Raw genomic sequence first — 26,227 nt, 5'->3', positions numbered from 1 at the left:
ACTCTGTTTTGCAGCACGAGGGTTTGTGAGGATAGTCAAGCACTGGGATAGTGTGCTTAACTTGCCAACTCTATTACATTGAGGTACAGGACCACAGAATTGCATCGATATTAAAACTGCCTTGGCTGATAGTGGTGTGAGAGGTGTGTGTGTGTGTGTGTGTGTGTGTGTGTGTGTGTGTGTGTGTGATAGAGAATAACATAGACACAAAAAGTTTCTAGCTAATAGTGATAAGGCCAGCTGCTTGCTAAAAGTGAAATGAGAGCAGCCTGTCTGTGTGAGAGAATGATTTATTCCATCACACTATAATGTCCCACTGTTTTCTTTAACCAGCTGATGCACTGTGCTGAGAGAGATAGTTGTTCCTAGGGATTACAGCACGCCACATAGTCCTTTCCAACATCCCAAACACAAACACCCTTCCATCCCTAGCTTCATGAAAGACATCACTTGCAGAACACACATATTCACAGCTCTGAGTATATTTTTTGTTTAACTAGGCAAGTCAGTTAAGAACAAACTCTTATTTACAATGACAGCCTACCCCGGCCAAACCCAAACGACGCTGGGCCAATTGTACGCCGCCTTATGGGACTCCCAATCACGGCCAAATGATATGCAGCCTGGATTTGAACCAGGGCCTGCAATGACGCTTCCTGCACTGAGATGCAGTGCCTTAGACCACTGCACCACTCAGGAGCCACACACACACACACACACACACACACAGAAACACACACAGAAACACACACACACACACACACACACACACAGACACACACACACACAGACACACACAGACACACAAACATTTGCAGCACAGTAAAACAGAAGTGCTTTAGATCATTCAGAATTTCAGATGAAGCGTGGTTGAACGTGTCTGGAAAAATAACCAGCAAGAGGGCTGGAGATTAAATATGTATATGCAGGGTATATTACCTCTCTCAGGCGTTGCCTAAAAACTTGTGGACAGAGACTCAGTTGATAGACACACGAACATCGCCTGCGGTTTCTGACACCATCTTCAGCAGCATGCAGTTTGTAATATTCTTCCTTTTCGTTTACACAATCCAGCCCTCTACTCATGGGCTATCTCTATCTCCTCCTCCCCCTCTATCTCCACCTCCACCTTCTCTTCCTCTATCACCACCTACTCCACCTCATCCACGTCCACCTCCACCTCTATCTCCCCTCTATCTCCACCACAATCTTCATCTCTATCTCCACTTCTTTCTTCATATCTATCTCCACCTCCATCTCTATATCCACCTCCCTTCCACCCCCTCGTCCATCTCTTCCACTATCTCCATCTCCACCTCTATCTCCATCTCCACCTCTATCTGCACCTCTATCTGCACCTCTATCTGCACCTCCTCCTCCTCCTCCACCACCTCCACTCTATCTCCACCTCCATATCCACCTCCATCTCCACTTCCCCTCTATCTCCACCTCCACCTCTATCTCCTCCTCCCTCTCTAGCTTCAGCTCCACCTCTATAATCACCTCCACCTCAATTTCCACCTCAATTTCCACCTCCATGTCCACCTCTATCTCCACCTCTATCTCCATCTCCACCGCTATCTCCACCTCTATCTCTATCTGCACCTCTATCTGCACCTCCTCCTCCACCACCTCCACTCTATCTCCACCTCTATCTCCACCTTCATCTCCACCTCCATCTCTAATTCCACCTCTATCTGCACCTCTATCTGTATATCCACCTCTCTCCACCTCTATCTCCACCTCCTCTACCTCATCTCCACCACCTACATCTCTACCTCCACGTCCCCTCTATCTCCAACTCTATCTACACCTCCACTTCTATCATCATCTCTATCTCCACCTCCACCTCTATATATACCTCCTCCACTATCTCCACATATATCTCCACGTCTATCTCCCCCTCCACCTCTATCTCCTCCTCCCTCTCTATCTTCAGCTCCACCTCTATAATCACCTCCACCTCTATTTCCACCGCCACCTCTATGTCCACCTCTATCTCCACTGCTATCTCGAACTCCACCTCGACCTCCACCTCCATCTCTACCTCCACCCCCTCCACTATCTCCACTATCTCCACCTCAATCTCCACCTCAATCTCTAGTTCCACCTGTATCTCCACCTCCTCTAAGTCCAACTCCACCTCCTCCATCTCCTCCTCCACCTCTATCGCCACCTCCATCTCCACCTCCATCTCCACCCCACCTCTATCTCCACCTCTACCTCTATCTCACTATCTCCAACTCCACTTCTATATCTCTATTTCCACCTCTATCTCCTCCTCCTCTATCTCCGCCTGGCGGCAGGTAGCCTAGTGTCTGGATCGAACACCCGTTCTGCCCCTGAGCAAGGAAGTTAACACACCGTTTCCTGGGCACCTGCAACTCTCTGATTCAGAGGGGTTGGGTTAAATGTGGAAGACACATTTGGACAACTGACTAGGTTGCTTACCACCACCTCTATTTCCACTGTCTCAACCTCTTCCATCTCCACTTAAACATCTGTCTCTATCTCCACTATCTCCTTCTCCACCTGGTAGCAGATAGCCTAGTGGTTAACGTGTTGGGCCAGTAACTGGAAGGTTGCTGGATTAAATCTCTGAGCTGACAAGGTAAAAATCTGTTGTTCTGAGCAAGGCAGTTAACCCACTGTTCTCCAGGAGCTGAAGACATGCATGTTGATTAAGGCAGCCCCCTGCACCTCTCTGATTCAGAGGTGTTGGGTTAAATGCAGAAGACACATTTGGACAACTGACTAGGTATCTCCAGCACTATCTCAACTTCCTCCTCTTCCACCTCTATCTCTAGTTCCACTTCTCCTCCACCTCCATCTCCACATCCTTCTCCACCTCTGTCTGTCTCCATCTCTATCTATCAGTGGTGTAAAGTACTTAATAAGTAAAACGACTTTAAAGTATTACTTCAGTAGTTTTTTGGGGTATCTGTACTTTACTAGACAACTTCTACTTTTACACCACTAAATTTTGAATGCTTAACAGGCCAGGAAAATGGTCCCATTCGCACACTTATCAAGCAAACAACTTTGGTCATACCTACAGTGCCTTGCGAAAGTATTCGGCCCCCTTGAACTTTGCGACCTTTTGCCACATTTCAGGCTTCAAACATAAAGATATAAAACTGTATTTTTTTGTGAAGAATCAACAACAAGTGGGACACAATCATGAAGTGGAACAACATTTATTGGATATTTCAAACTTTTTTAACAAATCAAAAACTGAAGAATTGGGCGTGCAAAATTATTCAGCCCCTTTACTTTCAGTGCAGCAAACTCTCTCCAGAAGTTCAGTGAGGATCTCTGAATGATCCAATGTTGACCTAAATGACTAATGATGATAAATACAATCCACCTGTGTGTAATCAAGTCTCCGTATAAATGCACCTGCACTGTGATAGTCTCAGAGGTCCGTCAAAAGCGCAGAGAGCATCATGAAGAACAAGGAACACACCAGGCAGGTCCGAGATACTGTTGTGAAGAAGTTTAAAGCCGGATTTGGATACAAAAATATTTCCCAAGCTTTAAACATCCCAAGGAGCACTGTGCAAGCGATAATATTGAAATGGAAGGAGTATCAGACCACTGCAAATCTACCAAGACCTGGCCGTCCCTCTAAACTTTCAGCTCATACAAGGAGAAGACTGATCAGAGATGCAGCCAAGAGGCCCATGATCACTCTGGATGAACTGCAGAGATCTACAGCTGAGGTGGGAGACTCTGTCCATAGGACAACAATCAGTCGTATATTGCACAAATCTGGCCTTTATGGAAGAGTGGCAAGAAGAAAGCCATTTCTTAAAGATATCCATAAAAAGTGTTGTTTAAAGTTTGCCACAAGCCACCTGGGAGACACACCAAACATGTGGAAGAAGGTGCTCTGGTAAGATGAAACCAAAATTGAACTTTTTGGCAACAATGCAAGACGTTATGTTTGGCGTAAAAGCAACACAGCTTAACACACCATCCCCACTGTCAAACATGGTGGTGGCAGCATCATGGTTTGGGCCTGCTTTTCTTCAGCAGGGACAGGGAAGATGGTTAAAATTGATGGGAAGATGGATGGAGCCAAATACAGGACCATTCTGGAAGAAAACCTGATGGAGTCTGCAAAAGACCTTAGACTGGGACGGAGATTTGTCTTCCAACAAGACAATGATCCAAAACATAAAGCAAAATCTACAATGGAATGGTTCAAAAATAAACATATCCAGGTGTTAGAATGGCCAAGTCAAAGTCCAGACCTGAATCCAATCGAGAATCTGTGGAAAGAACTGAAAACTGCTGTTCACAAATGCTCTCCATCCAACCTCACTGAGCTCGAGCTGTTTTGCAAGTAGGAATGGGAAAAAATGTCAGTCTCTCGATGTGCAAAACTGATAGAGACATACCCCAAGCGACTTACAGCTGTAATCGCAGCAAAAGGTGGCGCTACAAAGTATTAACTTAAGGGGGCTGAAAAATTTTGCACGCCCAATTTTTCAGTTTTTGATTTGTTAAAAAAGTTTGAAATATCCAATAAATGTCGTTCCACTTCATGATTGTGTCCCACTTGTTGTTGATTCTTCACAAGAAAATACAGTTTTATATCTTTATGTTTGAAGCCTGAAATGTGGCAAAAGGTCGCAAAGTTCAAGGGGGCCGAATACTTTCGCAAGGCACTGTACTACCTCTGATCTGGCAGACTTACTAAACACATATGCTTCATTTGTAAATTATTTCTGAGTGTTGGAGTGTTCCCCTGGCTATCTGTAAATTGAAAATGGTACCATCTGGTTTGCTTACTATAAGGAACTTGAAATGATTTATAATTGTACTTTTACTTTTGATACTTAAGTATATTTTTGCAATTACATTTGCTTTTGATACTTTTGTATATTTCAAACCAAATACTTTTAGACTTTTACTCAAGTAGTAGTTAACTGGGTGACTTTCACTTTTACATGAGTCTTTTTCTATTAAGGTATCTCTACTTTTACTCAAGTATGACAATACGGTACTTTTCCACCACTGCTATCTATCTTACTCCAGTGTTTCCCAAACATCTTCCCAAGTTCCCCCAGAGAAATCCATGTACTTGATGTGTTCTATTCAAATAAAATACAAGTTTATTTGTCACGTGCGCCGAATACAACAGGTACAACAGACCTTATAGTGAAATGCTTATTTACAGGCTCTAACCAATAGTGAAAAAAAGGTGTTAGGTGAACAATAGGTAAGTAAAGAAATAAAACAACAGTAAAAAGACAGGCTATATACAGTAGCGAGGCTATAAAAGTAGCGAGGCTACATACAGACACCGGTTAGTCTGGCTGATTGAGGTAGTATGTATATGTAGATATGGTTAAAGTGACTATGCATATATGATGAACAGAGAGTAGCAGTAGCGTAAAAGAGTTGTTGGCGGGTGGTGGGTGGAGGGACACAATGTAAATAGCCCTTTTAGCCAATGTGCGGGAACACTGGTTGGTCGGCCCAATTGAGGTAGTATGTACATGAATGTATAGTTAAAGTGACTATGCATATATGATAAACAGAGAGTAGCAGCAGCGTAAAAAGAGAGTTTGGGGGGGGTTGGGGGGGCACACAATGCAAATAGTCCGGGTAGCCATTTGATTACCTGTTCAGGAGTCTTATGGCTTGTGGGTAAAAACTGTTGAGAAGCCTTTTTGTCCTAGACTTGGCACTCCGGTACCGCCTGCCATGCGGTAGTAGAGAGAACAGTCTATGACTGGGGTGGCTGGGGTCTTTGACAATTTTTAGGGCCTTCCTCTGACCGCCTGGTGTAGAGGTCCTGGATGGCAGGCAGCTTAGCCCCAGTGATGTACTGGGCCGTACGCACTACCCTCTGTAGTGCCTTGTGGTCAGAGGCCGAGCAATTGCCGTACCAGGCAGTGATGCAACCAGTGATGCTCTCGATGTTGCAGCTGTAGAACATTTTGAGGATCTGAGGCCCCATGCCAAATCTTTTTAGTTTCCTGAGGGGGAACAGGCTTTGTCGTGCCCTCTTCACAACTGTCTTGGTGTGTTTGGACCCTTCTAGTTTGTTGTTGATGTGGACACCGAGGAACTTGAAGCTCTCAACCTACTCCATGACAGCCCCGTCGGTCCTCCTTTTCCTGTAGTCCACAATCATCTCCTTAGTCTTGGCTATGTTGAGGGATAGGTTGTTATTCTGGCACCACACGGCCAGGTCTCTGACCTCCTCCCTATAGGCTGTCTCGTCGTTGTCTGTGATCAGGCCTACCACTGTTGTGTTGTGTTGTTGTATTACAAGCACACCTGATTCAACTGCTCAACTTATCCTCAAGCCCTTGGTTTGTTTAATCAGGTGTGCTGCTGATACTTCAATTGTGGAACTGGCTGGGGGTACTCGAGAAAACGTGTGGAAAACACTGTCCTAAAACACTGTTCTACTCAGTTGCTACTTACAATTTGTTACTGGCTGTAAGCTACTGTATAAGTTTCCAATACCTTTCCATTTAAGGTCACAGGAGGAGAAACTTTACAGAGGAACCAAATGTTATCCCAAAGACAGTCATTTGATTACTGTGAGCGTAGCTGGACAGACAGACAACAAAAGGCTTACATTGTCTAGCCCTAGGGTATGTTCTGTTCAGTGGCTTTCAATCAATGGCTACTTACACTAAAACATTCTAATATCTACGACACAAATCCAAAGGAAAGTTTGAGATACGGGTTTAATATTTTAAATGCTCTGTACTGTACTTTCAGGTACAATATAGTTACGTTCCATGAAGGACAGTTTATAGAGGACATTACCTGCCAAAAACTATTGTAAGGTATCAAAAAACTCCCCCTCCATCAAATCAATCAAATGTTTTTATTTTTCCCAGAAAATAATATAACGCATGGTGTACTTTACTGACTTTTTGCGTTTTCTAGACATATCTTGTTTCTGTGACGGCACTCTCTTAATATCACATTTCCACTCAAAGGATTAGCACATAAATCATATCGCTAGCTATACCTGTCCAGGAGTCACTAAGAGAGAGAGAGAGAGAGAGAGTGTGTGTGTAAGCTCTGGGTAGACGAGCGGCCCATAATTCAATATTCTGGGGCCATGAGATTATATCCGTTTTTTCATTCAGAAAACGCCACATGGAAAACCAAGTTCTTAAATCGGATTAAACAGACTGAACTGGAAGGCTAGAAAATGACACAATATTATGGTGATTTGCCTGACTGCAGTTGATGCATTGTATTTACTTATCCCTTGAACAAACCTGAATTTGTAAATGTCTCAGAGAGATTTAGATCCTATTTTGTCTAGTTTAAAGCTGATCAGATCCCACTAGCTCATAGTCTTATGAATGAACATGGTCCTTTTTTTGTTTAACAAGGTAATCAAGAACTCATTCTTTGTTGAAAGAAAAAACACAACAGACAGACATTCTGCTAACATGTCAGCTGATCATGAGCACATTCTCCAGATATACTCAGTTTCACACGTGTGTCTCTCGGCAGAACGAGCTTTCGCAGCCCAAAATAGTCTGCATCATTTCATTATTTTTTCGCTCTCCACTGTACTGAAAATATGACACTGAAAATCCATTAAATATTTTGACAAATCAGATACTGAGGTGACAAGGATTAATTTCCTTTAAGCTCTCAGTGGGTTACATGAGAGGTGTGTCATTTTGACCCTCCATGGTGTGAATGTGTTTTCATCTATTTGACGATGGCCCTTCTCTGCCATGCCAGGGCTATGCCAGGCTTGTTGCTGGTACAGTATTAGGAGTGGGTACTGCCTGACTCTGACTGGTTCTTCTCCAGCCTAGTGCCACTGACACTCAGAGCTCCTGAGGCCTTGTCACTTTTAATCTTAGTGTGTCTTGATCATTAGCAAAAGGGGGCAGTGCCTCGCTGGAGAGCACAGCATCAGGTTAAACAAGGTTATTTGTTATGTTTTTCATTTGACTTTATGTAAAGGCTTGAGGAAGCCAGGGCTAGGAGGCCACTATCGGCTCTTAATAATACAGCTGATAATATAATGCTCACTCATCATGCCTCAGCAAGTACTCACGGTTATCATTTTATTTTCTGAAATTAGGATAAGTGCCTTGTCATCTTTTGGATGTGATTCAGGAGGAAAGAGGATGGTACAGCTAATGGGGTGAGGTGCTGGCATCGAAATGGAACCGCTGAAAGTGTTTTTTTAACATTTAAAGTCTTGAAAGTATAGATTAGAGAAAATTACATATTTAGATAGCCCTACATTGAAAGCAGGCTAGGAACAAAGAGTGACTGCAATCCCGACTTTGTTTTTCTAAACAAGCCACTATTATTAACATTTTTGGCCCCCAGAAAATGTTTGATCTGCATACTCCATCAATATAATGACTTGGAACCAAGAATGAAAAGCTAAATAATTGGTATAGTTTACATAACACATGTAACAAAAGCAATGTATGGATAGAGGTTATCATACGTCATACCTAAACATTCCTAAACAGTCCTCATTGTCAGTCCTTATTGCCAGTCCTCAGCAGACCACCTGTTTTCACTTGGACCCAGTCCCTCTTTCTCATCTCTCAACAGATGACTAGATTGTCATGGATCAACAGCAGCATCTCTCTGATTGGCAGAAATCTCTTAACATATTGAGCCGTCATGTGATCAAAAGGGTACCAGTTACTCCTGTACACTGGACCTAAAGCATACAGACATCTGAGCATGATGTATTCAGCCATGTACATTACAGTTAACATATACAGCATAGAACATATGCACAGTGCAAGACTAACATAGAAATGGACCTTGCATGTAAAAACAAAATGCAGGATGGAAGAGTTGGTCTATCCATGAGTTAAAGTGAAATGAGCAACATAGTAGATTATTACTGTATATTATTAATGCATATTATTATATTATTACTCCCGAATATTCAGAACAATAATTTAAATTCAGTTCATGACTTGAAACAATCCATTATGCTCTATGATGATAAATGAACACGGTGACACTTATGTATGAATAAACGTGGAGTGTATTTACATGGCTAATTTGTTGGTTCTGTATGCTAATTGTTACTAAGACAAAACAAAAGGTCAAAGGTGAGGGGATAGGGGTTTGATAATTTCCTTGAATCAGCGTCACTGAATTAAAAGCAGCACAGTGGAGATGTTTTCATCTTACATTTATTATGAACCATTTACTGTCTCTGCATATAATGTACCACAGAAAAGGCCTTACCCACAATAAAAAAAACTGTCCTAATTAAACAAATGCAAATTACTTCCACATTTTGCTGAGCATGAAATTACTGCTATATCAAAGGGATAGGCAGAGCAGAGACAGCTGCCCAGGGAGAATAACCCAGTGAGTCTGTGGCCTGGAATCACCTTGTTTTTGTAAATTATTCTATCACACAGCCATAGCTCCTTTATATCATAGGCACAGTCGCAGGTGAGCCCTGCCATCTATTGTAACACAATACACGGGGGGGTAAAAAGAAACAAAGCACCAGCTCTGCTTTCGACACCGCTGCTATTTGCTATGTTCAGTTTGTTCCTAGCCTCATGGATGGATGGATGCTCTATAGGCCCGAGTTGCTTATAGGCAGTCAATAGTGTTCATTCAGTCAGTGTTCAGCCAGCCAGTGTTAAGTGATGTGGGAATGACAGCCTGGCATGGCTCTGTGATGCCAGCGGGGGCTTATGATGTGAACGTTCCCCCAGACTTGATCAAAACCGTCCCAGTGCCAAGAGGCCCCAGCTCTCTCCCTGGCTCTCTCCCCGGCTCTCCCCCTGGCTCTCTCCCCGGCTCTCTCCCGGCTCGCTCCTCAGCTCTCTCCCCGGCTCTCTCCCCAGCTCTCTCCCCGGCTCTCTCCCCGGCTCTCTCCCCGGCTCTCTCCCCAGCTCTCTCCCGGCTCTCTCCCCGGCTCTCTCCCCGGCTCTCTCCCCGGCTCTCTCCCCGGCTCTCTCCCCGGCTCTCTCCCCAGCTCTCTCCCCGGCTCTCTCCCCGGCTCTCTCCCCAGCTCTCTCCCCAGCTCTCTCCCCGGCTCTCTCCCCGGCTCTCTCCCCGGCTCTCTCCCCAGCTCTCTCCCCAGCTCTCTCCCCGGCTCTCTCCCCAGCTCTCTCCCCAGCTCTCTCCCCAGCTCTCTCCCCAGCTCTCTCCCCAGCTCTCTCCCCAGCTCTCTCCTGCTCTTCTGAGACTCGCAGAGTGCTTTCCAACTGGCTGCTTATTTATTCTCCCCTTGTGGGATTCCTTCCATCGAAACAATCTTTCCCAGGAGATGAGTGGACACCACCTCCCCCTCTCTTAGTATCGTCAGAGTGAAGACTCATTCCTACTAGCAGCCTTACTTAGACTTACTCCTTTCCTGTCTTCTCTCCCTTCCCCACTTCAGACAGGCATTTATACTGAGTTATTAGTAACATGCTGGAACCAATCTTTCTCAGGAGGTGGATACTGAATCTTTCCAATGGTGGAAACACATACTTATCTTTAGCAGGTTAATACTATGTCAGGATGATTTAATAAAGGAGTTCTTAGAAATGGGTCTTTAAGGGGGAGCGGAACAGAGATTTACTCAAGAGAGCAAGACACTCCCCCTGTTATTTGGGGGGGTTTCACAGATGTATGGTTCTATCACAGAATCCTTCTGTGTTCCGTGGAGAGGTCACTGAAACATTTTCCATGATCATCCTTAGATGTTCTCTCAGAGGCATTTACAAAGGACCACATGTGTCATTTTCCTTTTTCCTCCAAACTCTTGAACCTTATAGTGATGTGTATTGAACAAAAATATAAAGGCAACGTGTAAAGGGTTGGTCCCATGTTTCATGAGCTGAAGTAAAAGATCCCAGAAATGTTCCATATGCACAAAAAGCTTATTTTTCTCAAATGTTGTGCATTAATGTGTTTACATCCCTGTTAGTGAGCATTTCTCTTTTGCCAATATAATCCATCCACCTGATTGCAGGAATGTCCACCAGATCTGTTGCCAGAGAATTGAATGTTAATTTCTCTACCAAAAGCCACCTCCAGCGTCATTTTAGAGAATTCGTGGTCTCCGGCCTCACAACCGCAGACCACGTGTAACCACGCCACCCCGGGACTTCCACATCCGGCTTCTTCACCTGCGGGATCATCTGAGACCAGCCACCCGGACAGCTGATGAAACTGGAGTATTTCTGTCTTATAATAAAGCTCTTTGGTGGGGAAAAACTCATTCTGATTGGCTGGGCCTGGTGCCCCAGTGGTTGGACCTGGTTCCCAAGTGCGGCAGGTAGCCTAGTGGTTAGGGTGTTGGGCAGTAACCAAAAGGTTGCTAGATCAAATCCCCGAGCTGACAAGGTTAAATCTGTCGTTCTGCCCCTGAACAAGGCAGTTAACCCACTGTTCCTAGGCCGTCATTGTAAATAAGAATTTGTTCTTAACTGGCTGCCAGTTAAATAAAGGTTAAATATTTTTTTTTTAAGTGGCTGGGCCTATTCCCTCCAATGCCTACGCATGGCTGTGCCCCATTGGCTGGGCCTATTCCCTCCAATGCCTATGCATGGCTGTGCCCCATTGGCTGGGCCTATTCCCTCCAATGCCTACGCATGGCTGTGCCCCATTGGCTGGGCCTATTCCCTCCCATGCCTACGCATGGCTGTGCCCCATTGGCTGGGCCTATTCCCTCCCATGCCTACGCATGTCTGTGCCCCATTGGCTGGGCCTATTCCCTCCAATGCCTACGCATGGCTGTGCCCCTGCCCAATCATGTGAAATCCATAGATTAGGGCCTAATGAATTTATTTCAATTGACTGATTTCCTTATATATGAAAATATGAACTGTAACTCAGTAAAATCGTTGAAATTGTTGTATGTTGCATTTATATTCAGTATAGATTCCACTGGTCCACATGTACATACAGTGCCTTCGAAAGGTATTCAGACCCATTGACTTTTTCCAAATGTTATTACATTACAGCATTATTCTAAAATGTATTGAATTTTTTTTCCCTCATCAATCTACACACAATACCCCATAATGACAATGCAAAAACGGATTATATATATATATATATATATATATATATATCTAATCCGTTTTTGCATTGTCATTATGGGGCATTGTGTGTAGATTGATGAGGGAAAAATATATATATATATATATATATATATATATATATATATATATATATCATATTAGCATAAGTATTCAGACCCTTTACTAAGTACTTTGTGGAAGCGCCTTCTGCAGAGATTACAGCATTGAGTCTTCTTGGGTATGACGCTACAAGCTTGGCACACCTGTATTTGGGGAGTTTCTCCAATTCTTCTCTGCAGATCCTTTCAAGCTCTATCAGGTTGGATGGGGAGTGTTGCTGCACAGCTATTTTCAGGTCTCTCCAGAGATGTTTGATCAGGTTCAAGTCTGGGCTCTGGCTGGCCCACTCAAGGACATTTAGAGACTTGATCGGCTATGAAAAGCCAATTGACATTTACTCCTGAGGTGCTGACCTGTTGCACCCTCGACAACCACTGTGATTATTATTATTTGACCCTGCTGGTCATCTATGAACATTTGAACATCTTGGCCATGTTCTGTTATAATCTCCACCCGGCACAGCCAGAAGAGGACTGGCCACCCCTCAGAGCCTGGTTCCTCTCTAGGTTTCTTCCTAGGTTTTGGCGTTTCTGGGGAGTTTTTCCTAGCCACAGTGCTTCTACACCTGCATTGCTTGCTGTTTGGGGTTTTAGGCTGGGTTTCTGTACAGCACTTTTGAGATATCAGCTGATGTAAGAAGGGCTTTATAAATACATTTGATTTGATTTGCCCCGAAGCTACTCTTGCGTTGTCTTGGCTGTGTGGTTAGGGTCGTTGTCCTGTTGGAAGGTGAACCTTCGCCCCAGTCTGAGGTCCTGAACGCTTTGGAGCAGGTTTTCATCAAGGAGCTCTCTGTACTTTGCTCCGTTCATCTTTGCCTCGATCCTAACTAATCTCCCAGTCCCTGCCGCTGAAAAACATTCCCACAGCATGATGCTGCGACCACCATGCTTCACCATAGGGATGGTGCTAGGCTTCCACCAGACGTGACGCTTGGCATTCAGACCAAAGTGTACAACAAATGAAGGACACCTGCTCTTTCCATGACCAAGTAAATGCTATGATCCCTTATTGACGTTACTTGTTAAAACCACTTCAATCAGTGTAGATAAAGGAGGGTCAGGTTAAAAAGGGACTTTTAAGCCTTGAAACAATTGAGACATTGATTGTGTGTGTGTGTCCTTCAGTGGGTGAATTGTCAAGACAAAATATTGAATTGCCTTTGAACTGAGTATGGTTGTGACGTGGTGAGGTCGGACCCAGGTGCAGAGAAGAGACCAGACAAGGAATCAGTGGTTAAAGATAAACATGAATACTTCACTGATAAACAGTAGCCACAGGATCACAGTACATTGGGAAAAACAACAAACACTTAATCTCAAAAACTCACTCAGGAAACAAACAAACACGGTAAACAATTCAAGCTTTTGCAAAGGAAACCACACCTGAGTGTCAATTAATGTCTCTAGGACCGTCTCTGCCGCCCTCTGTTGACAGGTGGAACCATGACAATGGTAGAAGGTGCCAGGCGGTTTGTGTCAAGAACTGCAACTCTGCTGGGTTTTCCCGTGTGTTCCCGTGTGTATCAAGAATGGTCAATCACCCAAAGGACATCCAGCCAACTTGACAACTGTGGGAAGCATTGCAGTGAATGTTTTCTTGCCTCACATCATTATTTGGAAATGGTATATTGATGATATTTTTGTTCTATGGAGGGGTGATGCAAAACAGCTCCAGGCATTCCATGCTTTTCTTCACTCCTGTTCTGAGCATCTGAGATTTACTATGCAAGCTGACACACGTCAAATCAGTTTCTTTGATCTTCTGAGTTTATGTGAGGTTAATGTTCTATACATTTATCTTTACAGGAAACCTACTGATCTTAACAGTTTGTTCAGGGCTGATAGCTGTCACCCTATTCCCTTGAAAAACAGTTTTCCCTACAGCCAATTCGGTAGAGTCAAAAGAATTAGCAAAAAAACAATCAGATTTCGACAGAAATCTGTCTGAGACGCAAAGAAAATTCAAGGAGAGGGGATACAAAAATGGTCAGATTAATACTGCCATTGAGAAAATCCTAAACAAACCGAGACATGATCTTTTTCAAGGACAGTCTCGCAAAAAGAGTGTGAAAAGTGTGAATTAAAAGTACAAATCTCGGAGCATCGTAGCACCATTAGGTGCAAAAACTCAACTTATCCAGTTGCGGCCCACTTTTTAGAAGCAAACCACTCGATTTCGTCCCTACGTTATATCGGCATCTAATATGTCACCCTCCCTAGGAGAGGGGGCGACCTCGAGAATTTATTGTTAAACCGAGAGGCTGCCTGGATCTTTAATTTAAAGACCCTTGCTCCCTTCGGTCTCAACATAGACTTTAAATCTGAAGCCATTCTTGTGATTATTGTGATTGTTTGTAGGCCTCTGTAGCCAAATTGTATCTACGATCGTATGCTATCCATTCATGTTTTTGGTATGTTATTTTATATCTGAGAAATAACCAATAATATCAGGCCACACCCGGCCATGATTACAGACACCTGTGTGTGTCCTTTGACACTATATAAACTAGTCACCCCGCAGTGTTTGCCATTATACCCTGATGAAGACAGCTTGTCTGTCGAAACGTTGGATATTAGGTTATTCAATTATTGCATCTGAGCTCCTAGAGTGTGCGGCTCTCCTTTCATTTTTCAAGTGTTCTACTCCGCTAGCCAGCACCTCGCCTAAATAGATGTGTGAGTCAACATGGGCCAGCATCCCTATGGAACGCTTTCAAACACCTTGTAGAGTCCATGCAACAATTCCAAAGATTTACTGACAGTTCATATAAGGAAATCAGTCAATTGAAATAAATTCATCAGGCCCTAATCTATGGATTTCACATGATTGGGAATACAGATTTGCATCTCTTGATCACAGATACCTTTTTTTAAAAGTAGGGGCGTGGATAAAAAAAACAGTCAGTATCTGGTGTGACCACCATTTGCCTCATGGACTGCAACACATCTCCCTCGCATAGAGTTAATCAGGCTGTTGATTGTGGTATATGGAATGTTTTCCCAGTCCTCTTCAATGGCTCTGCGAAGTTGCTAGATATTGGCTGGAACTGGAACACGCTGTCGTACACATCAATCCATAGCTTCCCAAACATGCTCAAAAGGTGACATGTCTGGTGAGTATACAGGCCATGGAAGAACTGGGACATTTTCAGCTTCCAGGAATTGCGTACAGATCCTTGTGACATGCTAAAACATGAGGTGATGGCGGTGGATGAATGGCATGAATGGGCCTAAGGATCTCTTCACGGTATCACTGTGCATTCAAATTGCCATTGATAAAATGCAATTGTGTTCGTTGTCTGTAGGTTATGCCTGCCCATACGATAACCCCACCGCCACCATGGGACACTCTGTTCACAACACTGACAATAGCAAACCACTCACCCACACACCACTATACAACGCTGTCTGCCATCTGCCCGGTACAGTTGAAACTATGATTCTCCAGTGTGCCAGTGGCTTATCGAAGGTGAACATTTGCCCACTGAAGTCGGTTACAACGCCGAACTGCAGTCAGGTCAAGACTCTGGTGAGAACGACGAGCACGCAGATGAGCTTCCCTGAGACGTTTCTGACAGTTTGTGAAATTCTTCAATTGCGCAAACCCACAGTTTCATCAGCTGCCCGGGTGGCTGGTCTCAGACGATCCCGCAGGTGAAGAAGCCGGATGTGGAGGTCCTGGGCTGGCATGGTTAAAGGTGAGGCGTGGTTAAAGGTGAGGCGTGGTTAAAGGTGAGGCGTGGTTAAAGGTGAGGCGTGGTTAAAGGTGAAGCATGGTCTGCGGTTGTGAGGCCGGTCGGACGTACACTACTGTTCAAAAGTTTGGGGTCACTGAGAAATATCCTTATTTTTTAAAGAAAAGCACATTTTTGTGTACTTGTTGTCTTGCTCAGTTGTACACCGGGTCCACCCACTCCTCTTTCTATTCTGGTAAGAGACAGTTTGCGCTGTTCTGTGACGGGAGTAGCACACAGCGTTGTACGAGATCTTACATTTCTTGGCAATTTCTCGCATGGAATAGCCTTCATTTCTTAGAACAAGAATAGGCTGACGATTTCAGAAGAAAGTTCTTTGTTTCTAGTCATTGTGAGCCTATAATCGAACCCACAAATGCTGATGCTCCAGATACTCAACTAGTCTAAAGAAGGCCAGTTTGATTGCTTCTTTAATCAGGACAACAGTTTTCAGCTGTGCTAACATAAATTCAAAATGGTTTTCTAATGATCAATTAGCCTTTTTAAATGATAAACTTGGATTAGCTAACACAACGTTCCATTGGAACACAAGAGTGATGGTTGCTGATAATGTGCCTCTGTACGCCTATGTAGATATTCCATTAAAAATCAGCCGTTTACAGCTACAATAGTCATTTACAACATTAACAATGTCTACACTGTATTTCTGATCAATTTTATGTTATTTTATTTTAATGGACCAAAAAATGGATGTTCTTTGAAAAACAAGGACATTTCTAAGGGACCCAAACTTTTGAACAGTAGTGTACTGGCAAATTCTCTAAAACAACATTGGATGCGGCTTAAGGTAGAGAAATTAACATTCAAGTCTCTGACAACAGCGCTGGTGGACATTCCTGCAGTCAGCATGCCAATTGGATGCTCTCTCAAAACTTGAGACATCTGTGGCATTGTGTTGTATGACAAAACTCCACATTTTAGAGTGGCTTTTTATTGTACCCAGCACAAGGTGTACCTGTGTAATGATCATGCTCTTTAATCAGCTTCTTGATATGCCACACCTGTCAGGTGGATGGATTATATTGGTAAAGGAGAAATGTTCACTAAGAGGGATGTAAACACATTTTAGCAAAAAATTTGACATCAACTTTTTGTGCGTATTGAAAATGTCTGGGATCTATATTTCAGCTGATGAAACATGGGACCAACACTTTACATGTTGCGTTTATATTTTTGTTCAGCATATATATCAACACTGCTCATACATATACTAACTAATTAAAGTTGTGAAATGTGAGACATTTTGCATCATGTGATGTTTCTTTCATCAGTGCATAAAAATAATAAAGATAAAAAATGTACTTTTATTATATTATATCTTCATTTTTTTATTTTTTTTGCTTGGTCCTGACCGCAATAAGTCCATATAAAGAGACTGTGGCTTTACCAACTAAATAAATCTTACAATTGGAATCAGTAATGCTGAAACTGCCACATCCATTTGCAAATAAATGAACAAAGAAATTACTTCATACAATAGGTTAGGTTTAGGTTTATATCCCTCTGATATCATTGCACATCATTGCATGTACAATAGAGGAGCAGAGTGTGTAATGCACAGGTTTTCACCACCATGCTGGATGCTCGTCTCCTCCGTTTCCTAAACACTAACAAATGTGCCTTGGGGCTCTGTGTCCAGGTTATGGGGTTTCACTATAGTTGTAGCTGTGTGTCTACGTCTTCTGTGATATGGTTCGGTGTGACTACACACAGGGTCATGACTGTGTTATTGTGTGTGGGGTCATGACTGCGTTATTGTGTGTGGGGTCATGACTGCATTATTGTGTGTGGGGTCATGACTGCGTTATTATGTGAGTGTGAGGGGTCATGGCTGTGTTATTGTTTGTGGGGTCATGACTGCGTTATTGTGTGAGTGTGAGGGTTTATGACTGCGTTATTGTGTGAGTGAGAGGGGTCGTGACTGTGTTATTGTTTGTGAGGTCATAACTGCGTTATTGTGTGAGTGTGAGGGTTTATGACTGCGTTATTGTGTGAGTGAGAGGGGTCATGACTGTGTTATTGTTTGTGGGGTCATGACTGCATTATTGTGTGAGTGAGAGGGGTCATGACTGCGTTATTGTGTGAGTGAGAGGGGTCATGACTGTGTTATTGTGTGAGTGAGAGGGGTCATGACTGTGTTATTGTGTGAGTGTGAGGGTTCATGACTGCGTTATTGTGTGAGTGAGAGGGGTCATGACTGCGTTATTGTGTGAGTGTGAGGGGTCATGACTGTGTTATTGTGTGAGTGAGAGGGGTCATGACTGCGTTATTATGTGAGTGTGAGGGGTCATGGCTGTGTTATTGTTTGTGGGGTCATGACTGCGTTATTGTGTGAGTGTGAGGGTTTATGACTGCGTTATTGTGTGAGTGAGAGGGGTCGTGACTGTATTATTGTTTGTGAGGTCATAACTGCGTTATTGTGTGAGTGTGAGGGTTTATGACTGCGTTATTGTGTGATTGAGAGGGGTCATGACTGTGTTATTGTTTGTGGGGTCATGACTGCATTATTGTGTGAGTGAGAGGGGTCATGACTGCGTTATTGTGTGAGTGAGAGGGGTCATGACTGTGTTATTGTGTGAGTGAGAGGGGTCATGACTGTGTTATTGTGTGAGTGTGAGGGTTCATGACTGCGTTATTGTGTGAGTGAGAGGGGTCATGACTGCGTTATTGTGTGAGTGTGAGGGGTCATGACTGTGTTATTGTGTGAGTGAGAGGGGTCATGACTGTGTTATTGTGTGAGTGAGAGGGGTTATGACTGTGTTATTGTGTGAGTGAGAGGGGTCATGACTGCGTTATTGTGTGAGTGTGTGGGGTCATGACTGTGTTATTGTGTGAGTGAGAGGGGTTATGACTGTGTTATTGTGTGAGTGAGAGGGGTCATGACTGCGTTATTGTGTGAGTGTGTGGGATCATGACTGTGTTATTGTGTGAGTGAGAGGGGTCATGGCTCTGTTATTGTGTGAGTGTGTGGGGTCATGACTGTGTTATTGTGTGAGTGAGAGGGGTTATGACTGTGTTATTGTGTGAGTGAGAGGGGTCATGACTGCGTTATTGTGTGAGTGTGTGGGGTCATGACTGTGTTATTGTGTGAGTGAGAGGGGTTATGACTGTGTTATTGTGTGAGTGAGAGGGGTCATGACTGCGTTATTGTGTGAGTGTGTGGGATCATGACTGTGTTATTGTGTGAGTGAGAGGGGTTATGACTGTGTTATTGTGTGAGTGTGAGGGGTCATGACAGTGTTATTGTGTGAGTGTGAGGGGTCATGACTGCGTTATTGTGTGAGTGAGAGGAGTCATGACAGTGTGTCATTGTGTTAGTGAGAGGGGTCATGATGACTGCGTGTCATTGTGTTAGTGAGAGGGGTCATGATGACTGCGTGTCATTGTGTCAGTGAGAGGGGTCATAATGACTGTGTGTCATTGTGTCAGTGAGAGGGGTCATGACTGTGTGTCATTGTGTGACTACAGTATACACAACACAATATAGTAGAGTGGATGAGAGGCCAGTTAAACACTACAGCTCTGGTGTTGCCATCAATATTTAATGGCGGAGTGAAAAGCCAAACACTGTGTCATTGCCAGCCCGGTGGGCTCACAATTACAGCATGCCGTAATGGTAGGGTTACCATCACCACCCTGGGTCACCAGCTACAACTGGCCCAAGAGGTTCAATACAGAGCGAAGGCTGAGGTGGAAGTGAGGACTGGGATGAGGGCATGGGACAGGCTGGGGGTGAGGGTGATGGTAGGGAGGGGGGGTTTGAGAGTGAGGCGGGGAATAAAAGTGAGGGTGAGGTATAAGGGTGGTAAAGGGTGATGATAGGGGTGAGCTTATGTGTGCATGAGAGAGAATGTGAGTGAGTTAGTGAGGTTGATGGATAACAGGTGATAGTGGGAAATGTGGGAGTGAGGGATGAGGATGAGTGAGGGATGTGGGAGAGTGAAGGACGAGGGTGAGTGAGGGATGAGGGTGAGTGGGGGATGAGGGTGAGTGTATTTTCCTAATCATGTAGGCTACATTTGTCTTTAGGCAGTAAAAACAAATCACCCGCGGAAAACAAATACTGTAGCAAGACCCCTAATGGTTACACATGTCCAGTAATTTTCCAAAGATTGACTCCTTTTTATTCTTGGTCTGTGAAAAAGGAGACCAGACTATTCTCTTCTATTTCAAAAATGTTCCTATCCTTATGTCATTAGGGGTAATATCCAAAGGGGGCAGTTGACATTAGCCTGTCTACTGAGTTTATAATACACTGGGCCTGGTTTTTACTAGCACGTTCAAATTTAAATATTATGATGAGATGATTTTGATTAACATACAAAATATTATTCGTAGAGACTTTTAGAAGACCACCTTTTGGTTAGGCTGAGCATTTGCACCTGATGCTGCTGAACAGCCATTATTAGTCCAACGGCTCTTGAGAGGATTAGGACTGCAACCTGTTAACGATCACATTTGTTCTAGGGTTGTGACGGATTGCTTTGTAAGACATACTCCACAGCTTTAGTGTTAGTGTTCTGTTTTGTGAAGTCCATCCAAAAAGCAGCAGGGTCATAACACGATTAAACACCACGTTTGCGATGATATCTCACTATTACACAGATAATAATAAAGTTTATCTTAACGAGTCCCAAACTTGACGCAAACTCTCATGCAACCATTTAGAAATATACTGTAAATGCATTTTAAATGTATTTCTCTGTTTGCTTCAGCCATTCCTCTGCTAATAATAATAATAATGTGTTCTAATAGACTGAAGCAAATAATATTGATTGTCAACTAAAAATAGCATGAAACATGATGTCATCTTCAACAAGGTCGTAAAGGCAATAGTTTAAATAACTTAGCGAACTTGCAAGGCGATGGAGCGTAGCCTATGCATAGCCTACCTAGGTTTTTGCTTTGATTTATGAAGCACAATCAAGTGCAACATATTCAGGTAAGATTTACGTCACTGTTTAATAAATCTTACCTATGGTCGTGATCACAGTGATTGCGAAGTAAAATGATCCAGCGAATTTCCACTGTAACCCGGCTTTATGAGGCTTCAGCTGCAACACCACTTCCTCGAGTTCATCGAAGTTGAGTTTAGTGAGATTGTATTTGTTCCTAAGCTCTTGTTTTCTGTCGTACACTTTCTTCTTCTGAGTCGTCTCCTTCTTAGATTCCAAGGCATCGAAGACAGCCGCACCGACTAACAGGTAGATGAACGTGCAAATGATGAGCGCAAGGGTCCTCACGTTTTGTCTCTTCATGGTCAGGGTGAGTAGACGGACTCCAAAATTGTGAAAGCGAATCTTGAGGATGGGGAGCTCGGCTGGTTCATTGCGAGGCTGGCTCTATCAACAGGGACAGTGGCGCGCAGAAAGCTCTCTGATGACTTTATTTGCCCAAGCGCACATTTTCTCTCGGAGCTGTTCGTTTCAGCACCACCCCTTCCAACCGCCCTCCCACCGCGTGCTCGCCTGAATGCGTTCTAAGGTCTGTGCGTTTGTATGTACAGTATGTCTGTATGCAGAAGAGAGTGGGAGGGAGGCTACTGTAGACGGCAAGTTTACGGTAATATCACCATTAGCTAAAATAGTACTGCTGTTGGAAAATGCATTATAAGGAAAAACATATGTGTCACAATTATTCGTTTTATAATTTAGGCTAAGAAATAAGGCAGCCCTCTCACATGCAACAAATTAATGCAGAACAGACAGCTAGCTACATTCTACTGAAGCCACCCCAAATATTTATACTCAAAATGTTGACTTATGTATCTCTACATTTGTAGACAGTAGCTCAAAAGTTTTACTTACTTATCAAAACATTTCGAGATAGGTATGGTAAGTCAAAATTGTGAGATACTATCTCAACATTTCGAGATAGGTAAGTCCAAATTGCAAGATATCAAAAGAATTCGAGATAAGTAAGTCAAAATTGCGAGATCCTATATCAAAATGTAATAATACTGACTGGAAATGACAAGATATTAGACCTAACTTTCTTAATTTGTTCCATTGTGTGGTGATTACAGAGGTGGCATCCCAGAGTGGTGGGGGGGATTTGTTTTCCTGGGACCCAGAGTTTTTCCTGATCTGGTAGGCTAACCTAACAAGGTAAAATTCTGGACCCTAGTTGTAGGGTATGACATCATTCAGGAAGTATTCAGATCCCTTGACTTTTTCTACATTTTGTTAAGCTACAGCCATGTAATACCTCATAATGACAAAGCAAAAATGTTTTTTTAGAAATGTTTGCAAATTTCTATGAAAAAAAAGGTATTCAGACCCTTTACTCAGTACTTTCTTGAAGCACCTTTGGCAGCGATTACAGCCTCAAGTCTTCTTGGGTATGACACTACAAGCTTGGCACACCTGACTTGGGGAGTTTCTCCCATTCTTCTCTGCAGATCCTCTCAAGCTCTGTCAGGTTGGATGGGGAGTGTCACTGCACAGAGATGTTCGATCGGGTTTAAGTCCGGGCTCTGGCTGGGCCACTCAAGGACATTCAGATATTTGTCCCGAAGGCACTCCTGTGTTGTCTTGGCTGTGTGCTTAGGGTTGTTGTCCTGTTGGAAGTTGAACCTTCGACCCAGTCTGAGGTCCTGAATACTCTGGAGCAGGTTTTCATCAAGGACCTCTCTGTACTTTGCACCGTTCATCTTTCCCTCGATCCTGACTAGTCTCCCAGTCCCTGCCACTGAAAAACATTACCACAGCATGATGTTGCCACCCCCATGCTTCACTGTAGGGATGGTGCCAGGATTCCTCCAGATGTGACGCTTGGCATTCAGGCCAAAGAGTTCAATATTGGTTTCATCAGACCAGAGAATCTTGTGTCTCATGGTCTGAGAAGCCTTTAGGTGCCTTTTGGCAAACTCCAAGCGGGCTCTCATGTTCTTTTTACTGAGGAGTGGCTTCTGTCTGGTCATTCAGTCATAAAGGCCTTGGTGGTGCTGTAGAGATGGTTGTCCTTCTGGAAGGTTCTTTCGTCTCCACAGAGGAACTCTAGAGCTCTGTCAGAGTGACCATCGGTTTCTTGGCCACCTCCCTGACCAAGGCCCTTCTCCCACGATAGCTCAGTTTGCCCAGGCGGCCAGCTCTAGGAAGAGTCTTGGTGGTTCCAAACTTGGGGACCTTCAATGCTGCAGACATTTTTTGGTACCCTTCCCCAGATCTGTGCCTCGACACAATTCTGTCTCAGAGCTCTACGGACAATTCCTTCGACCTCATGGCTTGGTTTTTGCTCTGACATGCACTGTCAACTGTGGGACCTTATATAGACAGGTGTGTGTCTTTCCAAATAATTTCCAATCAATAAAATATACCACAGGTGGACTCTAATCAAGGATGATCAATGGAAACAGGATCCACCTGAGCTCAATTTTGAGTCTCATAGCAAAGGGTCTGAATACTTATAAGTTATTTTGTTTTTTAATTTTAAATACATTTGCAAAAATGTCTAAAAACCTGTTTTTGTTTTGTCACTGTGGGGTATTGTGTGTAGATTGAGGAAAAACATTTCTTTAATCAATTTTAGAATAAAGCTGTAACGTAACAAAATATGGAAGAAGTCAAGGGGTCTAAATACTTTCAGAATGCACTGTATACCACATTTGTTCTGTGGTTGTTATCAGTATGTTTCAGTTGATAAGACAGACGCACATATTCATTGTGCACAAGTTGACAAATCATGAGGCAAATCAGTCTTAACAGTCTTAACAACCTCTTTCTTTCTGTAAATATTTTATTAAACCAAATCAAGAGTGCTGGGGCAAATGTCAGCTCGCCACATGTTTTGCCTTTGGCCTTGCTGTGAGGATCTCTGCAACGTGGACAGATGTAAATCCCCACACAATGCTACAAATGAAAACAACACATCCTGTATGATCTACCATCTCCACATTTTGAGAAAGTGTCTCGAAATGTTTGGCCTTACGTATCTCGAAATGTTGAGATAGTATTGACAGGTAACAATGGCACCGGAGAAAAAGGCTGACGTTTTACGTGTCCCCAAACAATTGTGTTTTTTATTTTGTTTATTTGCGTTGTTGATAACTTGTTTTTTTAACTTATTTTGTACAAAATGTTGCCGCTGCCATCTCTTATGAATTAAAAAAACTTCTGGACATCAGGACTGCGATTACTCACCATGGACTGGCAGAATCCTTTTTTTCCTTTAACAAGTCTGATGAACCCGACTCGAATGATATACTGCTTTCTCGGGAACAGGCGCAGATCCCCGTGATTTGCGTGAAGAGGAGGCAGAGAAAAAGGGGCCAGAAGGCGTGCTGCCTTCTGAAAATTCATAGGCGATCGAATAAACCTCCACTTCCTTCCATTCTGCTAGCAAACATGCAATCTTTGGGGAATAAAATAGATGACCTACGCGGAAGATTAAACTACCAACAGGACATTCAAAACTGTAATATCTTATGCTTCACGGAGTCGTGGCTGAACGACGACACTATCAACATACAGCTGACTGGTTATATGCTGTACCGGCAGGATAGAACAGCAGAGTCTGGTAAGACAAGGGGCGGCGGACTATGCATTTTTGTAAATAACAGCTGGTGCACGATATCTAAGGAAGTCTCGAGCTATTGCTCGCCTGAGGTAGAGTATCTCATGATAAGCTGTAGACCACACTATCTACCACCACTCTACCTACCTAGAGAGTTTTCAACTGTATTTTTCGAAGCTGACAGCATTGAATGAGATGTTTTCCGCCATAAGCAGACAAGAAATGCTCACCCAGAAGAGGCGTTCCTAGTAGCCGGGGACTTTAATGCAGGGAAACTTAAATCTGTTTTACCAAATTTCTATTAGCATGTTAAATGTGCAACCAGAGGGAAAAAACTCTGGACCACCTTTACTCCACACACCGAGACGCATACAAAGCTCTCCCTCACCCTCCATTTGGCAAGTCTGACTATAATTCTATCCTCCTAATGCAGAAAGCACCAGTGACAAGATCCATAAAAAAGTGGTCAGATGAAGCAGATGCTAAGCTACAGGACTGTTTTGCTAGCACAGACTAGGATTCCTCCGATGGCACTGAGGACTACATCACATCAGTCATTGGCCTCAGCAATAAGTGCACCGATGACTGTATGTACATACCCCAACCAGAAGCCATGGATTACAGGCAACATCCACACTGAGCTAAAGGCTAGAGCTGCCGCTTTCAAGGAGCGGGACTCTAAGAAATAAGAATAAGAAATCCCACTATGCCCTGCGACGAACCATCAAACAGGCAAAGCGGCAACACAGGACTAAGATTGAATCGTACTACACCGGCTTTGACGCTCGTTGGATGTGGCAGGGCTTGCAAACTATTACAGACTACAAAGGGAAGCACAGCCGAGAGCGGCCCAGTGACATGAGCCTACCAGACGAGCTAAACTACTTCTATGCTTTCTTCGAGGCAAATAACACTGAAACATGCATGAGAGCACCAGCTGTTCCAGAACACTGTGTGATCACGCTCTCCACAGCCGATGTGAGTAAGACCTTTAAACAGGTCAACATTCACAAGGCCGCGGGGCCAGACGGATTACCAGGATGTGTACTCTGAGCATGCGCTTACCAACTGGCGAGTGTCTTCACTGAGATTTTCAAACTCTCCCAGTCCGAGTCTGTAATACCAACATGTTTTAAGCAGACCAACATAGTGCCTGAGCCCATGAACACTAAGGTAACCTGCCTAAATGACTACTGACCTATAGCACTCACATCTGTAGCCATTAAGTGCTTTGAAAGGCTGGTCATGGCTCACATCAACACCATTATCCCAGAAACCCTAGACCCACTCCAATTTGCATAATGCCCCCAACAGATCCAGAGACAATGCAATCTCTATTGCACTCCACACTGCCCTTTCCCACCTGGACAAAAGGAACTATGTGAGAATTTTATTCATTGACAGCTCAGCGTTCAACACTATAGTGCCCTCAAAGCTCATCAATAAGCTAAGGACCCTGGGACTAAATATCTTCCTCTGCAACTGGATCCTAGACTTTCTGACGAGCTGCCCCCACGTGGTAAGGGTAGGTAACAACACAGGGGCCCCTCAGGGGTGCGTGGTCAGTCCCCACCTGTACTCCCTGTTCACTCATGACTGCACAGCCAGGCACGACTCCAACACCATCATTAAGTTTGCTGATGACACAACAGTGGTAGGCCTGATCACTGACAACGACAAGACAACCTATAGGGAGGAGGTCAGAGACCTGGCCATGTGGTGCAAGGACAACAACCTCTCCCTCAACGTGATCAAGACAAAGGAGTTGATTGTGGACTACAGGAAAAAGAGGACTGGGCACTCCCCCATTCTCATCCACGGG

At 43.8% G+C, this 26,227-nt stretch overlaps 1 protein-coding gene across 1 annotated transcript in view; it reads right to left on the bottom strand.

The window, feature by feature from the left end:
• Positions 1-21,149, bottom strand: part of LOC139415537 (potassium channel, subfamily K, member 3a) — a 48,599-nt gene extending 27,450 nt beyond the window's left edge. The window contains exon 1 of the mRNA XM_071163643.1: positions 20,867-21,149. Within this exon, the coding sequence (XP_071019744.1) occupies positions 20,867-21,149 (283 nt within the window). The remainder of the gene's footprint in view (positions 1-20,866) is intronic.
• Between the last annotated feature and the right edge of the window lie 5,078 nt (positions 21,150-26,227).

This window comes from Oncorhynchus clarkii, chromosome 8 (genome assembly GCF_045791955.1).
Source record: "Oncorhynchus clarkii lewisi isolate Uvic-CL-2024 chromosome 8, UVic_Ocla_1.0, whole genome shotgun sequence".
Taxonomy (NCBI): domain Eukaryota; kingdom Metazoa; phylum Chordata; class Actinopteri; order Salmoniformes; family Salmonidae; genus Oncorhynchus; species Oncorhynchus clarkii.
Note: the sequence above shows the minus strand (reverse complement) of the source record. Positions and strands in the feature narration are given on the sequence as shown.